The 16,944-nt window shown below is 38.2% G+C and overlaps 1 protein-coding gene across 2 annotated transcripts in view; it reads left to right on the forward strand.

Annotated features, from left to right (window-relative positions):
* The window catches only part of PLCL2 (phospholipase C like 2), a 200,040-nt gene that overhangs the window by 168,976 nt on the left and 14,120 nt on the right, over positions 1 to 16,944 (forward strand). For both annotated transcript variants that reach the window (XM_025377645.1, XM_025377646.1), the window contains exon 5: positions 8,806 to 8,915. In XM_025377645.1, coding sequence (XP_025233430.1) covers positions 8,806 to 8,915 — 110 coding nt within the window. The remainder of the gene's footprint in view (positions 1 to 8,805; positions 8,916 to 16,944) is intronic.

Here is a 16,944-nt window from a genome sequence, read left to right on the forward strand (position 1 = left end):
TTTCTGTATGTGTGTATATATATTTGCGTGTATGTATACATATATATACTTGCCTCCAGACATATGTATACATATATAAGAAAGATCTTATATGCATATATAGAGATATAGATAGTTGTAAAAGCAAGAGAAACCGTGTGCGTTATTTGCTAACATTTGCTTTAAAGAGGCAGGGAGAATATGCCATGTGTGCTGTGTGTGCATCTCTCAGGAAGGGTACCTAAGAAGGAATAACAGCGGTTGCCTGAGATGGGGAGGGAAACAAGGAGGCTGGGAGATCGGGAAAGGAAAGACAGTTCCCTGTATATCAGTTTATACTTTTAAAATTGTTAAACCATATGACTACATTATCTGTTGAACATTAAAATCGAAAGAGGTGTCAAAAAGAAGGAGAAACATGGACAGGCTGCAGTCACGAGGACCTTGTGTGTTATGGTAATCATGCCAGACTGTGGGAGAGCAGGAAAGCATCGATGTGAAAGTGGCGATCCAAACAAAAATGTTCTAGGTCTAACAGAACGTGTGTGGCGATCCAAACAAAAATGTTGTAGGTCTAACAGAACTCCTCTGTGCATAATTGTGGTGAAGACCTCTTTATTTCTCAGTGAAATGAAGTGAGAAGGGTCTTGCTAAGCACATTATTCTTCTTCTTATCCCACCCGGGTGAGTCATGTGGTCGTGTGTTTAGAATGGTGGCATGGTAATTAGATTCCACAAAGGGCTGAAAGTTATGCAACTTCATCTCACCTAGCTCTACCCAGATGGAAAGTGCTGGCAGAAGAAGAAAACCTCCCTCATATAATTCATTCACAAATTGTACTGCTGTGGATTTGGCATTGCAAGGATCTTGTCATCCATCTGGGTTTCAGGCATATATTTAAGAGACCTGGTTTATCTTTTCCGTCTCATGTGGAACGGGATTTAACAGTTCAAAATCCATCTTAAAATAATTTGGCTTTTGTTAATACCCAGATTGTTTGGGAAGAAGGCCAAGAAAAGGAGGCTACCAACTGGAACTATCTGAAAAGCAATTAGGCATTTCCACATCTCCACAAGGATTAGGATGTAAACACCCACAGGTCGGCCACACACCCAAACTTCAGACCTCTGGAGTTTTGAGGCAGAGCATATAGTTTACAAAGGCTGTACATTTAAACAGGTACTATATATAAATTATACGTATTCTCATAAAATTATCAGATATCCATATTTTGTTCTCTAAGTAGTGTGATATCATACGTACAAACCATGTTACGTTAAGGTATGTTTAATACTGTTGACATCCACCTCTTGAATGAGGTCCCAAACACACCTGTGTCATATGGTATTCCATCTTTCAGGAAATAATCCACTACACCTAATTTGGGGAATTTGAAATAAATTAAAAATATAAATATATATTTTGTCACCATTTAAAAGATTTTAGCTTTTGCTTTTAGTTTGCTTTTTAATCTACACACAAAAATTTTTGTACTGGTTGTGTTTGTGATAAAAGAGCTTTTTGGGACAGCAAAGTAAATTTTCAGTTGAAAAACTAATCTTTAAGTGTATTCATTTAAGATCAATGTCTCCTCATGAAGAATTTTTAAAATTGTATTTGCTTCTAAAATTTTAGCCATGTGCTACATGCTGTATTTTATTTTCATATCATTTAGATTGGTAGAGAAAATCCCAACCAGAATGTTTGAAAGGTCGTCTGCTTTACGTTTGGCAAGAATAAATGGCATTCATTTCATCGAAAAAGGAGATGATGCCATGTTTCTGACTTGGCCCTCACTTCCTTTCAAAGCAAAAACCTCTTTTTGATATATTTTTATTGTATATATCATATTTTTATTTTTAGGGCTGTTTGGTTTTCATCTAAGTTTGTTATCTGTGATGGGAAGCAGAAAGCTTGATAGAAGTGGAAATTTCTCTTCACTATTTCCCAGTATAGTTGTATGCAGTTGTACTAAATGTTCTGAGTTAACTATGCCATCTTGAAAATTTTGCACCCGTTTATTAACTTTTACAAAACCTGACATTTTATCAGCATTATAATTCATTTTTTGTCATTAAGCTTTTAAGCCCTTCAGGAAAAAACTATTTAAAATATTTAAATTATAAAATATTTTGAAATAATAATTGGAAAATTATGTGTAATCAACACCTACACATATAAAAAATCTGAGCTGTTTAGATTTTAGAGATGATGCTGAAAGAAGCAATAAATTTCTAAAATGTTTCTTTATATAAAAATTCAATAATATAATTTTGTGTGGCCATACCAATTTTTAAAATTTAGCATTATAGCTATAAAGCAAAGGTTACATGATTTGTGCAGTCCTCACCATGAAATGATGGCTTCATTCTGTTCTTTGTTCGCACAGCCTGTATCTTCCATTCCCTTTTGATGAGAACTGAATTAAACTCTCATTGACATCACCTAAGGATTTTCCATGTGTCCTTTCTCTGCTGCTTGATGATCTACTATTTATACCCTTAGTTCCCAAGTTCATTATCACAAAGAAATTGCAGCAGGTTTCCTCATGGTTAACATTCCGGAAGAAAAATAACCCACTGCTTTTCCCTAGGAACGGAAACTTGGGGTCGTGGAGTCAAAGGAACTTAATGGTTGGGTCTTTGGCACAGAGCAACTGAGGCTCAAAGACAATCATTTTGTTGAAAGAGCGGCCACACCAGGCCAGCCAGGTCTGTGTATGAGACACTGATCATTTGTTAATCTCTGAACATAATTTACCCCTAAGCATTAATCCGTATTCCTGCATGTTTTATTGGATTCATGTAATATGCTCACAGCCTTCAAACTTTGATGTCTTTAAACACACTGTATATTCTGACTGTTAAATATGTCGCACATAGCAATTGTGTCACACTTCCAAAGGACTGTTTACCTAGTTAGTGTTGGTTTTCAATGACGTTTTTTCCATTTCTTTGGCTAGAATTAACTGTTACCTCTTCTCACTTGGGTGGCAACATGGTTGTAGAATCAAGGAATCCTAGTTCCTTTCCCTCCCTCTTTAATAGCTGCCCCAAAATGTTATGTTTCACTTTTAAAGAAAACATGGACAAGGCCATACTATTTGAGACTTTTATAGTGCCATTTAGTTTAAATTAGACTAGTATATGGGACATTGGCTAATAGAAAAAACACAATTATTTTGTTAAACAGTTAACTTCAAGATAATATGAACAGCTATACATGACTCTAAAATATACAAATTTAGGATGCAAATGTGTTGCTACAGTATTTGGAAGATATTGGAAACATACAGGTAAATGGAACTTGTTTTTGAAAAAAAAAAATCCTACTTTTTATCCTCTCATTATTACTGGCCTAGTTTCTATTTGTGAACCTGAAGATTGTTTTCACAGTGGGAATTCTTGTTACCATCACTAAGCAGAGGCAGCAGCAGCAACCTTGACACCGTCCCGAATCTGCCTTTCTGTTTATTCTCCCCAGTGTCTGCCTGGTGGCTTTTCATACGTCCAGCAGGCAATGCTCTGGCCACATAAGCTAACAGCCACACTCTGTAAGAATATTAGGACTCTTTTGGCTTAAATCAACAATTTTAAAACTTCTAAATATGACCTTCTAAATATGCAGATGATCATCACAAAAGAAATTTTCTCATGATCAATAAAATTCCAATTATTTTTATTATGTAGGTTTTTCTTACCTATAATTCATCAATGAAAAACACTTGTGTTTCTTTCTCTCCCTTCCTTCATTCCTTCTTTCCCTCCCTCCCTCTCCTGTTTCCTTCCTTCCTTCTTTCCTTCCTTCCTTCCTTCCTTCCTTCCTTCCTTCCTTCCTTCCTTCCTTCCTTCCTTCCTTCCTTCCTTCCTTCTTTCCTTCCTTCCTTCCTTCTTTCCTTCCTTCCTTCCTTCCTTCTTGTCTTTTAGGATAGACAGTCTTACAGTTCTTAGATTTTCTGAAATACCCCTCTAATAATGACCCTCTGATACCTACTGGACATGGACTTTGCATCTCTCTGTCCCATCTCCCCATCTTCCTAATCGGGTTTTCTTCAAAATGATCCCTAGTCCTCTTGCATGGAAATCTGAAAATGTCTGTGGCTGGGCCCACCGCAGACCTCCTGAATCAGAACCTGCAGGGAGACGCAGGAACCTGCACTTTAAACACACCTCCAGCGATTCTGTTACTCGTTGAGGTTTGAGATGCACTCTCTAGTCTCCATGTGACTTCTCTGTGCTGCCTGTGCCCACTATTCTCTGACAGGTTCCCCCAGACCCTCCTCACATGCTCTTTAAATTCTCTGGATTACTGTAATCCACTTTTGCCTGTTCAACTGCAGTCACAGGTTCATACAGCTCCTTGCCCACCCACAGCTTTTACCAACACTGGGTCATGCTCCATTCGCATCCCCACAGTGGGAGTCCCTCATCTTTTCTCTTCCTGTAATTAAAGTGCAAGGAGTTTTAAAATAAAACGAACTTGACTTCTTGGGGGAGGGGAGAGGGAGTGTGACTTAGTCTTAAGCTTTTTATTTCTCACCTGATTTTCACCAGCTACTTTAAAACTCACTCTAGTCTTTAGACAGAATAGTATGACTTACAGAAGGAGAAGAGATACTACTCTTCAGCTTTTTAGTAAGAGAAGGACTTTTTCGTTGGGCTGTTTCTTTGCTGAAAATAATTTGAAAAATGAAGTGGTTACTTAACTTCTAACCCAGAGAAGTTCTTTATACAGCACTGTTGTTGTAAAGAACTCTGAAGACCTCCTGTGACATGCTAGGAATAGATTTCCTAGTAATTTAGTACCGAGAGAATAATGCAATTTGCATCTTAGATATCTTAATAGATTTCTTTTGTTTTATATATATAGACTGATCCAGTTCAAATGTATAATCTCATTCTCTGTCTCTCTCTCTTCCCTTCTAACTGGTACCTATGCAATAGCCCTTACAGCGTTCTGCCCACAGAATAATTATTTTACACGTATGACTATATCAGACAAACCAAGATTAAAATCCTTCTTTGCCACTTCCTTAGGAAAGTGCTATAGCCTCTGTCTGCATTTCTTGTACAGCATATGTAAAGCGCCTGGCAAGTTGCCTTGCGATTCCCTTGGTTGTGTATCCTCAGTCCTTGCCCTGGCCCTCGCGTGTCACAGGGAGACAGTGAAAGGTCAAGGTGAGAACCCTTTTCCTAAAAAAATAAAATCAATATATGCTTCAAATTAGTTGATTGGCAAAATCCACTCTGGTGGATTAGCAAAGATCAGTCATTTCTAAGTTAATAACACAGAAATGTTTAAAAGACCAGCCTGACCAACATAGTGAAGCCCCATTTCTACTAAAAATACAAAAATTAGCCTTGTGTGGTGGCAGGCGCCTGTAATCCCAGCTACTTGGGAGGCTGAGGCAGGAGAATTGCTTGAACCCAGGAGGCAGAGATGGCAGTGAGCTGAGATCACACCACTGCACCCTCACCTGGGCAACAGAGTGAGACTCTGTTTCAAAATAAAAAATAAAAATACAAAAAAGACTTAACAGAAACAGATGTATTATGCAGCAACTCAAATAATTAAATAAATGACAATGGGATTGATAGTCTGAGTTTTTTATTTTTAACTTAGTATTTCCAGTGTTCAATTTATTACCTTTTTGCCTGTTTTTTAAAAGAGCTTCACTAATAAAACATTTTGCATGTCCCTGTGAACTTTTATTGGGCTAGAGGTATTTTAAGAGGAGTAAGATAAGGGAGAATGGTCTCATCTCATTTTTTTCATAGACTTGTAAAATATGAGCTTTTTAGATAGCAGCCATGTATGCAGCTACACTTGTTTCTTTAAATGTTTCCCCATTTCTTCCTTATCTATATCATTTTTTATCCTTTCAACTCTGTTTCATCTTCAAGTCCCCAGCCCTTCTCAAGGCAGCCTGTTCTGTAAGAGCCTCTGGCCCCTAGGCTCATACTTTCTGAAGTTTCTGAAAGGGGTTTTTTTTTTTTTTTTTTTTTTTTTTTGAGACAAGAGTCTCGCTCTGTCGCCCAGGCTGGAGTGCCGTGGCACGATCTCGGCTCACTGCAAGCTCCGCCTCCCAGGTTCACACCATTCTCCTGCCTCAGCCTCCCGTGTAGGTGGGATTACAGGCACCTGCCACTACGCTTGGCTAATTTTTGTATTTTTAGTAGAGATGGGGTTTCACCGTGTTAGCCAGGATGGTCTCGATCTCCTGACCTCGTGATCCTCCCACCTCAGCCTCCCAAAGTGCTGGGATTACAGGCGTGAGCCACCGCGCCTGGCCTGAAAGCTGTTTTCTTAAGAGTAGCTGTTTGTCTAAGCTCAGCATTCCCTTCTTCTGCTGTTCCATACTTATATTATGTGAGCTGGAATTAAGCCCAGCATACCAGTTCCTGTCATTGCCTCATTACCTTACAGGTGATCAAATGTTCAGCAAGGCACCATAAACAGTCTGCCTCTAGCATAATGAGGCTTCCATGCAGATACCTTGATGTTAGAAAAATCCCTCACTATTATTGTTACACCTTGTGCCAGTTTTGAAATGCCATAAAAAGCCATTGTGAAGAGCCCACATTCGGTCAAGCAATTGTAATATGTGGTCCTGCTTTAGTTAATATCATTTCTATTTTTCCTCCCAGTTTCTTTTCCTATTCATCTTACAGTCCATGGAGTCATATTTCTTGTTTGTAGAGAGCTACCCCCTCCCTCCCACTCTTGTGTCTCTTTCCTTTCCTATAATTCCAGTCATGGATTCCATTCTGCAAACCTCAGTGATACTTGTGAGAATATGGTAGCTTCTGACTGCCAGAAACATAATGAGTATTAATTATTCCTGTTTGGAAATCCAGAACTCTTAAAGTCCAATATTAAAACTTAGAAAAGCCAAGCACATCAGTCTTATCATTAGGGCCCCAATGGGTGGATCTGAGTCATGCAGCACACTCCAAGGAGTCTCCTAGAGGTGAAGAGTGGGGAAAGTGTATATGTGGCATTGGGGTGGAGGGGGCTTATTCAGTTAACCAAGTTGGGATGTTCTCAAGTACCATCATCAGCAAAAGAGAAGTTGGAGAAAAGGGGAGTGGTCCATGCATTAGTTCCCTGGAGAGTGGAATGAATCTCACTAGTTACTGTTCTTTCCCGAAACCAATGAGGCTACCATATTGTATTAGCATAACAGGAAGTAGGACCACAGCTCCTGGTTAGGTGAGAGAAAGAAACACAGAAGTAAAAAGACTAAATTGGCCATTTACTGTATTTATGATATATGTGTTAGCTTTTGCTTGATATTTAAAGACACTAAGGAATAAAGTTGTTGTCAATCACCATATAGAGTTGCTTTGAAATGGTGTTGCATAGAAAGGGAATTAGAAATCGGAATGCCCAACTGAAGAGTAAAAGTGTGCAAAAGAATGTACAAAAGGTCCTGTAAAATTTACAACAGTGCTAAATTATTTGTAATAGCAAAAGTTTTTAAACCATGCAATATCCTTCAGTAGTGAACTGGTTAAATAAATGCTGATTCATCTACACAATGGAGTCTGTAACTGTTACAGAAAAGAGTGAGGAAGAGCTCTATACGCTGACATGGAGTGAACTCCACTATGCAATTGTGTGAGAAAAAGAAAATAACCAACGTGCAGGACACTGTACATAGTATGCTACTTTCCTGTAAGAAGGGAAGATTATGAATAATATGTACACATTTGATTACATTTACAAAGAGAAACAATACAATAAAAAACTAATAAGAACATATACAGGGAAGAAGGATCAAGGTAGAGAAGACCATAAATGAGGCAAGACTTATCCGAATTCACCTCGATATGTAGTTTAACTTTGGAATTATGTAATGTTTTGGCATAATCCATAAAACAAATTACATCAAAAAAAAGTACTCCCCCCACCACATACATGTAAAATGAGAAAAAAGAAACACATGACCTAATTGTACATTGTCAGTAACATAACCACAGAGAGAAAAGAATTATTCCAGCTGACCCTAGAACATCATATTTTTCACTGAACATTCTCAATTACATATATTCTTAAGGACAAAAAAAATGCTAAGAATGTTTAAATTGGATTCAGCAGTCTTACTATTAGCAGTTATATTGGTGTGATTAGGAATTAAGATTTTTCCATCTAATGGAAAAAAAGCATAAAATTTTTAAATTTATGTGAAAACCCTGTGAACTAAATTTGAATTAGAGGGTCTATAGATCTTGCAGAAATTATTTTGAACAGCAGTAGGGAATATTTATTTATTATATAAATTCTGGTGTAGAGTTGTAGCATAAATGCAGAGTTAGAGTTCAGGGTCTTTCTCCACTCCCCTCGTTGTACTGTGGGCTTGGTCTTTGACCTCAGATTGACCCTTTCTGTGACAGAAAATACATTACTTTGCATTCTTTCTATCCCTGGTCTCCACTGTGTCCTCAGTGGAGCTGAAATCCGCCTTCTGAGAGTCCAGATCCAGATGCTGGTCCCAGCCCTTCTTTCTGCTCCCTCGCAGTCTCCCATCTCTGAAGCTTGCTGAGCTTCCCTTCTCTAAAATAAGAATATCAGTGGTCATAGGTGCCCTGTTTCCCTTCAAAACAATGAGGAACAATTGCTGACTTCGAAGATGCCTTCTGCCTTGTTGTTGCCATAATTTTTCAGTGTTTTGTCCCCATTAATACATTCTTGAATGGACACATTTATGAAATTCCACTGGAGGTTGGAATCATTTTAACTTTACCTAGAAAAAGAAATATTTCCAGTTCATTACCACAGATTGGATGGGAGGTAATATACTTTGTCTTTTTTATTTCTTTCAGCCATGGAATTCCATGAACACTTGCACAGCATAGGCACCAAGGAAGGTTTGAAGGAAAGAAAGCTACAAAAAGCAGTGGAGAGCTTTACCTGGAATATTACCATCTTAAAGGTATCTACAGAGTTGTTTCTGATGCTGGTGATTTTGCAGTCTTTTACAGCATGCTTCCCTCTCTTAGTATAACATGTCCTGCGTGGTACATGGTCAGCCACTGAGATTGTAGAATGGATGCAGAAATCACATGAAGAACTCTGCCCTCCTAGAGTCTGCAGGCACAACAGTTTGGCATTGTAAATCAGATGAAGAACAGGGGAACTTCTATGATTGGCACATTGTAGGTTCTGATAGATAAAGGACTTTGTCATTTTATCCCTGAGACATTTAAAAGTTCATAAATGCCAGTTGCTATATGTAAAATAGAAAATATTGATTACAGAGGAATGATTGAGAATTTAAAGATTCTAGTTACTCAAATTTCATTTAACACTTTAAAGTATAATTATGGCTATAATGTTCATATAATCCCAGAAATAAATAGAAAAGAATTATATGGAGCATAATCAAAGGAAACACATAAAAGAACTGTTATTTAAAGAAATATTTCTTGAAGGGAAATGCCATCTCTATGCATATCTATTTTGGCATAACAGTTTTTAAAAATTAACTTTTTATTTTTATTATAAAATAATGTATTTTCATTGTCAAAAATGTCAAAAGAGCAATAATCAAAGGTAAACACAATCCCATCATCCAGAGACAATTACTGTTGGCCTTTTGCTGTGCATTCTCTCAGGCTGATTTTCTACTTTATATGTAATATGACATAATTTAAAAAATAATGCGGTGTATGTACCTCGAAACTTTTGAGTTTTACCTCAATAGTTCTTCTCAGTGTTATTTGCAGAGCATAAATAATAATAACACGGAAGTTATTTCATTCCAGACCTTGGACAATTAATAAATGTAATATCACTCTCTGGTGTTTGCCTTCCAAACTTTCTGCTTAGCTGAATTTGTAGAGAAGAAAGGAAGGCTTCCCTTTCACCCTCTGAAGCTGCCTTGAAAACGAACCGACAATTGACAGATTAGCAGGCATAAAAAACCTACATATTATATTTATTTAAGGTGCAGAAGCATGGGGAATGACAGGAGGATGATTACCTAACAACCCAGTGTGATCTTGATGCTTACAAACCCTTCTTCATAGCGGAGGGACATGGGGGAAATGTGGCCGTTTTTGAGGGGTAGTAAATGAATTTTAGGGGAAATGAATGGGCCCAGTGCTCAGAAATGGGATAGTAAATGATTCTCTTTGGGAATCGAATGGTCTGAGAAGGAAAAATAGTTTAGGAGGAAGTTCTTTGTGCTGTAGTTGTGGTGTTAAATTTTCTGTCTCTTCTTCCGTAATACAAATTTTGATCTTCTCTGGTTAATGAAATTTCAGAGAGGAAATCAGAAGCATTTGTGCTCCTCTGTGGTGGGTTCAGTTTCTAGTTAGATAAGGGAATTTGAACAGCCTCATCTTTGGGAGAGAGAGGACTGAGAGATATGTGGTGGGGGTGGTCAGAGAAACCTTGAGCCTGCTTCGTTAGGTCAGCATGTCAGTGTCATCTTTTGGGGTATTGTTTTCTGAGCCCCAACAGATTCAAGACCTTAAAGACATTATCACAGCTGCCATTTTAAATTTCCTCATTCCCCCTCAAGTTAAAAGCTCCATCCCTGGAGCTGACAATAATTTTCAGATTTGATGTAATAAAAAGTCTCTTCCAAAGCTAGTCACCATTTGCATTTTTCTCATGTTAAACCTCTACTTATTTTTATAATTAAGATCATTTTCTTGACTTCTTCAGACATTTCCCTCTTTACTTATGTACTTTTCTTATATACCTATTTTGCTTAGAATTTAACCCTGATTGTTTGCAGATCAATAAACAGCAGACGTAAGAATTTACAACGAAAAAGGATTTGGCTTTATATTTGCTGATTCACTCCTGGTCAGAGGTGGGGGGCACACTACAAATTTCCTGTAAACTCAGAAAATACAGCACAGCAGATTAAGCCCTGTGGTAGGAACAAATGATCACTTTGTTTTAATTTTATTAGAGGCAAATAAAGACATAGGGACCAAACTTTGGCCTGTCAAGTACCCTTGCTACTCCTGTGTGGTCCGGGAACCAGCAGCCAAGGCCTCAGGGGGGAACTTGTTAGAAATTCAGAATCTCAAGCCCCACCCTGGTCCTGCTGATTCAGAACCTACATTTTTAAAAGATCCCCAGGTGATTCTTAGGCACATTAAAGTTTGAGAAGCACTGGGCCGAGAGCCACCAAAAATGGGAGCCTGATGCACATATTAATGAAAAACAGCTGACATAAAGCAGTGTGCCATATTTTAGAAGTAATTGGACCGAATAGATACACTGAAGAAACCTACTTTCTTTTGAATTGTGTCCAGGAGAGAGAATTAACACCTCAGACTTATGTTCATATGGAAGTAAATGTATAGGATGGGGTAATAGGTCTTTTTTTAATTTCCAGGATAATATTTGCTACAGATGGCGTTTGAGGATGGTAGAACGTAAGTGAGGGATGAGGAAGAATTGGAAAGATCTGTGTGTCATTTCTGTAGAATGGGGGGCTTTCTTCATTCCTGTATGTCACTGGTTTAAACTTTCTTTAGAAGAATGAGTGCTGACAGGGAATCTTGAACATGAATTTAGGTCTGAGTTGAGCTACCAGTATTTTCCTGGCAGGAGGGCATGGGATCTGTTGAGTTCCTCCCATCACTTTTTCTTTGCAGTGAACTTGGAGAGGTGGCAGTGCTCCAGGCAGATGGCCAGCAGTAAACACAGCAGGAGGCTCCCAGTGGCACAAATGCTTAGGGAGGGTTTCAGATGACCCCGGAAATGCAGAGAAGAGGAAGTGAAGGAGGAAGCCAGGAAGACTGCTGAAGGAGCTCTGAAACAGGCCAAGGCTTGAGAATTACCTGGGGTGCTTAAAAATGCCCTCCCCTAAGCCTAACCCCAGCCTTCCCAGACCAGAATCTCCAGGCTTGGAACCAAGGAATCTGCTTATTTAACAAGTTTCTTGGGGGATTTTGAGGCACACTAAAAACAAACCTTATTATTATTGTCCTAGAATCAAAAGCTTTCCTGATGCATCACCATAGTCATTTGAACCATAAGGAGGTAGGGTGGCCAGCCATCCCAGGAACAAGACATTCAGTGCTAAAACCAGGACAATCTGGGCAAACTGGGACCATTGATCACCCTGAGAGGAGTTCCTGCCACTAAAAATGTCCTTTCATTAAAGGATGTCTGTCCCAGTTTTTATGAATCTTTACTTGCTTTGTTTAGTTTTTTTATTTTGAAGGTTCTTTTAAAATTCAGAAATGAACAAAGAAGAAATAAAGTCATCTATAACTGCCACGCCCAAAATTATCTACTATTAACATCTTGGCATACTTACTTCCAGTCTTTTTTTTTCTTGAAAAAAAAGCATTCATTTGTTATTGTAAATCTATCTTTTTAAAATAGAAAGATGTTTTTAAAGGACCCAAGATTATCCCTCTGAGAAATAACCATTATTGGATGTAGGTGACCTTATTCCAGGAACCTTTCTATATGAATATGTCTGGATGGATCAGTACATATTCTATTGATTCTAAGTCATACTTTTTTTTCACACTTTCAGTATCTTTGAAATTAGCGTACATCTTATAGTCCATGGCATCTTTGCATTATATCCTGGTTAAATTGGCAATAATTTTTCTTTGTTAGTGCTACATAAAATACTGGCACATCTCACAAGCACTAATGTCTCAGATATTATGAAATAAGTTATGTCAGTAGTTATAATTCTTTTTTTTCTTTTTCTTTTTTGAGTTGGAGTCTCACTCTGTCACCCAGGCTGGAGTGCAGTGGCACAATCTCGGCTCACTGCAACCTCTGTCTCCTGGGTTCAAGTGATTCTCCTGCCTCAGCTTCCCAAATAGCTGGAACCATATGCATGCGCCACCATGCCCAGCTAATTTTTGTATGTTTAGTAGAGACAGGGTTTCACCATCTTGGCCAGGCTAGTTTCAAATTCCTGACCTCAGGTAATCTGCCCACTTCAGCCTCCCAAAGTGCTGGGATTACAGGCATGAGCCATCGCGCCTGACCGATAGAATTCTAATATAATTGTTCTTTAATATTTTTTAAGTACTAAATTTCATTTTACTTAACCATAAAGATGCTAAATGAATTGGTGAGCAATTTCTATCATAACAAAGATTTATTTCCATTTCCCAAAAGATCCCTTTGAGGTTAAGAAAAGGGATTATGAAAAATGTTAATAGAAGTCATTTTGTCGGGTATTTTTAAAGCTACATGTTTTAGTTATAAGTATTGTTGGTTGACCTGCTATGAAAGATGACAATATGGGCTGGGCATGGTAGCTCATGCCTGTAATCCCAGCACTTTGGAAGGCCAAGCTGGGTGGATCATCTGAGGTTAGGAGTTCAAGACCAGCCTGGCCAACATGATGAAACCCCGTCTCTACTGAAAATACAAAAATTAGTTGGGCGTGGTGCTGGGTGCCTGTAATCCCAGCTACTTGGGAGGCTGAGGCAAGAGAATCACTTGAACCCAGGAGGCAGAGATTGCAGTGAGCCAAGATCGTACCACTGCACTCCAGCCTGGGTGACAGAGCGAGACTCTGTCTCAAAAAAAAAGAAAGATGACAATATGAGCATTCTCTAATATTACTAGATGGAGCATATTGGGTTTTTTTTATTGTCCATGTTAAAAGTATTCATATTTGGTCTTAAAACTATAATTGCCATGTCACTTGAAGTTCAGTATTTAAATTGGTTCACTGTCACCATCAATCTGAGAAGGCACCCATGCTTTCCTGCAGCCTACAGGAATAGCAGGGAAAAGAAATAAAGCCAGCAGGTGTCATTGCCAGGCTTCTTATGATACTTGTACCCAGCTTTCTCTTCTCAGAGTTTGTAAAATGTCCTGTTCTAGGGTTTCTGCTGCAAACTGGGGAGAGGGTGTAATCCATTCCCACAGGCCTCCAATTGCTTCTTTGATTTAGAAACCAACTTTCAAACCTCCCTCCATTAGATAGTCTACATCATTCTTTTGTGTGTGTCAACTTTGAGACATAATGTTTGTAAAATAAAATTCACCAATTTTGAGCACAAAATCCTATGAGTTTTGACAAATGTATGTAAAGGCATACCTTGGAGACTGCTTTTTCAGTTCCAGACCATGGCAATAAAGCAAACATCACAATAAAGTGAGTCACATGATTTTTTGGGTTTCCCAGTATATATAAAAGTTATATTTACACTATAATATGGTCTGTTAAGTGTGCAGTAGCATTTCTGTCTAAAACAATGTACATAGCTTAATTTAAAAATACTTTATTGCTAATAATCATCTAAGCCCTCAGCTAGTTGTAATTCTTTTGCTGGAGGAGGGTCTTGCCTCCATGTTAATGGGTGATGACTGATTAGGGTGGTGGTTGCTGAAGACTAGGGTGGCTCGTGGCAATTTCTTAAAATAAGACAACAATGGAGCTTGCTACACCGATGGACTCTTTCTTTCACCACAGATTTCTCTGTAACGTGCAATGCTGTTCAGTAGCATTTTACCCACAGTAGAACTTCTTTGAAAATTAGTCTTTTCAAACCCTGCCATTCCTTTATCAATTAAGTGTATGTAATATTCCAACTCCTTTGCTGTAATTACAGCAATGTTCACAGCATCTTCACCGGAGTGGATTCCATCTCAAGAAACCACTTTCTTTGCTCATTCATAAGAAGCAACTCCTCATGCATTACAGTTTTATGATGAGATTGCAGCAATTGAGTCACCTCTTCAGGCTCTATTTCTAATTCTAGTTATCTAGCTATTTTCATCACATCTGCATTTACTTTCCCCACTGTTGTCGTGAACCCCTCCAAGTCAACCATGAGGGCTGGGATCAACTTCCTCCAAAATCAGCTTCTTCCAAACTCCTGTTAATGTTGACATTCTGACTTCTCCCATGAATCATGAATGTTATGAATGGCATCTTAGAATGGTGAATCCTTTCCAGAAGGTCTTCAATTTACTTTACCCAGATTCATCAGAGGAATCACAATCTATGACAGCTATAGCCTTACTAAATGTATTTCTTAAATAATAAGACTTGAAAGTCAAAATTACTCTTTGATCCATGGGCTGCAAAATGGATATTGTATTAGCAGGCATGAAAACAATATTAATCTCCTTGTGCATCCCTATGAGAGCACTTGGGTGACCAGGTACATTGTTGGTAGGCAGTAATATTGTGAAAGGGACCTTTTTTACTGAGTCCCAACTGTGGGCTTAAAATATTCAGGAAACCATGTTGTAAACATGTATGTTGTCATCTAGGCTTTATTGATCCATTTATAGAGCACAGGCAGAGTAAATTTAGCATAATTCTTAAGGACCCTAGGATTTTCAGAATGGCCAATGAGCATCGGCTGCTACTTACAGCATTATTCCCTAACAAGAATATCAAACTGTCCTTTGAACCCTTGAAGTCAAGCATTGACTTCTCCTTTTGAGCCATGAAAGCCCTAGATGGCATCGTCTTTCAATAGAAGGCTGTTTCATCTACACTGAAAATCTGATGTTTAGTATAGCCACCTTCATCAATGATCTTGGCTAAATCTTCTGGGTAGCTCACTGCACCTTCTAACATCAGCACTTGCTGTTTGCATTGCACTTTGATGTGATGGAGATGGCTTATTTCCTTAAACCTATGACCCAACCACTGCTAGCCTCTAGCTTTTCTTCTGCAACTTTCTTACCTCTCTTAGCCTTCATAGAATTGAAGAGAGTTAGGGCCTTGCTCTGGAATAGGCTTTGGCTTAAGAGAATGTTGTGGCTGGTTTGATCTCCTATTGAGACCACTTAGAATGTTGTGGCTGGTTTGATCTCCTATTGAGACCACTTAGACTTTCTGCATATCAGCAATAAGGCAGTTTAGCTTTCTCATCATTCATGAGTTCAGTAGAACAGCACTTTAAATTTCCTTCACAAGCTTTTCCTTTGCATTAACAACTTGGATAAATGTTTGGTGCAAGAGGCCTAGCTTTTTGCTCATCTTGGCTTTTGACTTGAACTTGGCCTTCCTCAGTAAGCTTCATTATTTCTAGTTTTTTATTTCAAGTGCAACTCTTCTTTTCACTTGAACACTTGGAGGCCTTTGTAGGGTTATTTTTTTTGGCCTAATCTTCATATTGTTATGTCTCAGGGACTTTTCATGTCATTAGGGAGGCCCAAAGAGACAGAGAGAGATGGAGAGTGGCCAGTGGAACAGTCAGAACACACACAACATTTACCAATTAAGTTTGCTGTCTTATAAGGAAGAGCACACCTTATAGTGCCCCAAATCAATTACAATAGTAGCATCAAAGACCACCAATCACAAATCACCATAACTGATATAATAATAATGAAAAAGTTTGAAATATTGCAAGAATTACCAAAGTGTGACACAGAGACACAAAGTGAACACATGCTGTTGGAAAAATGACACTGTAAACTTGCCTGACGCAAGGTTGCCACAAACCTTCAATTTGTAAAAAAAAAAAAAAAAAAAAAAAAATGCAGTATTTGTGAAGTGTGATAAAATAAATTATGTCTGGAATCATGCAACCCCCAGCACAATCATGATAGGTGTCACCCTGCTCCCCCAAATTGCATTGTGCCCCTTTGTAGTAAAATCTTTTATGTTGGCAACCACTTATCTTATTTCTGTCTCTATAGTTTTACCTGTTCCAGAATGTCATATAAATGGAATTCCATGGCATCCAGTCTTTTCTGCCTGGCTTCTTTCATGTAGCATAGTGCTTTGAGTCATACAAGTTAATGTAGATTTCAGTACTCCAGTCCTTTTTATTGCTAAATATTATTCTGTTTTATGGATATAACACATTTTGTTTATACATGCACCAATTTGTGGACATTTGTGTTGTTTCCAATTTTTAGCTATTATAAATAAACCTTCAATGAACATTGACATATCAGTCTTTGTATGGACATGTTTTTATTCTTCTTAGGTAAATGAGAGTGTGATTGCTGGGTCACATAGTAAATGTATGTGAGACTTGATAAGA

Source organism: Theropithecus gelada, chromosome 2, assembly GCF_003255815.1.
Source record: "Theropithecus gelada isolate Dixy chromosome 2, Tgel_1.0, whole genome shotgun sequence".
NCBI classification, from domain to species: Eukaryota; Metazoa; Chordata; class Mammalia; order Primates; family Cercopithecidae; genus Theropithecus; species Theropithecus gelada.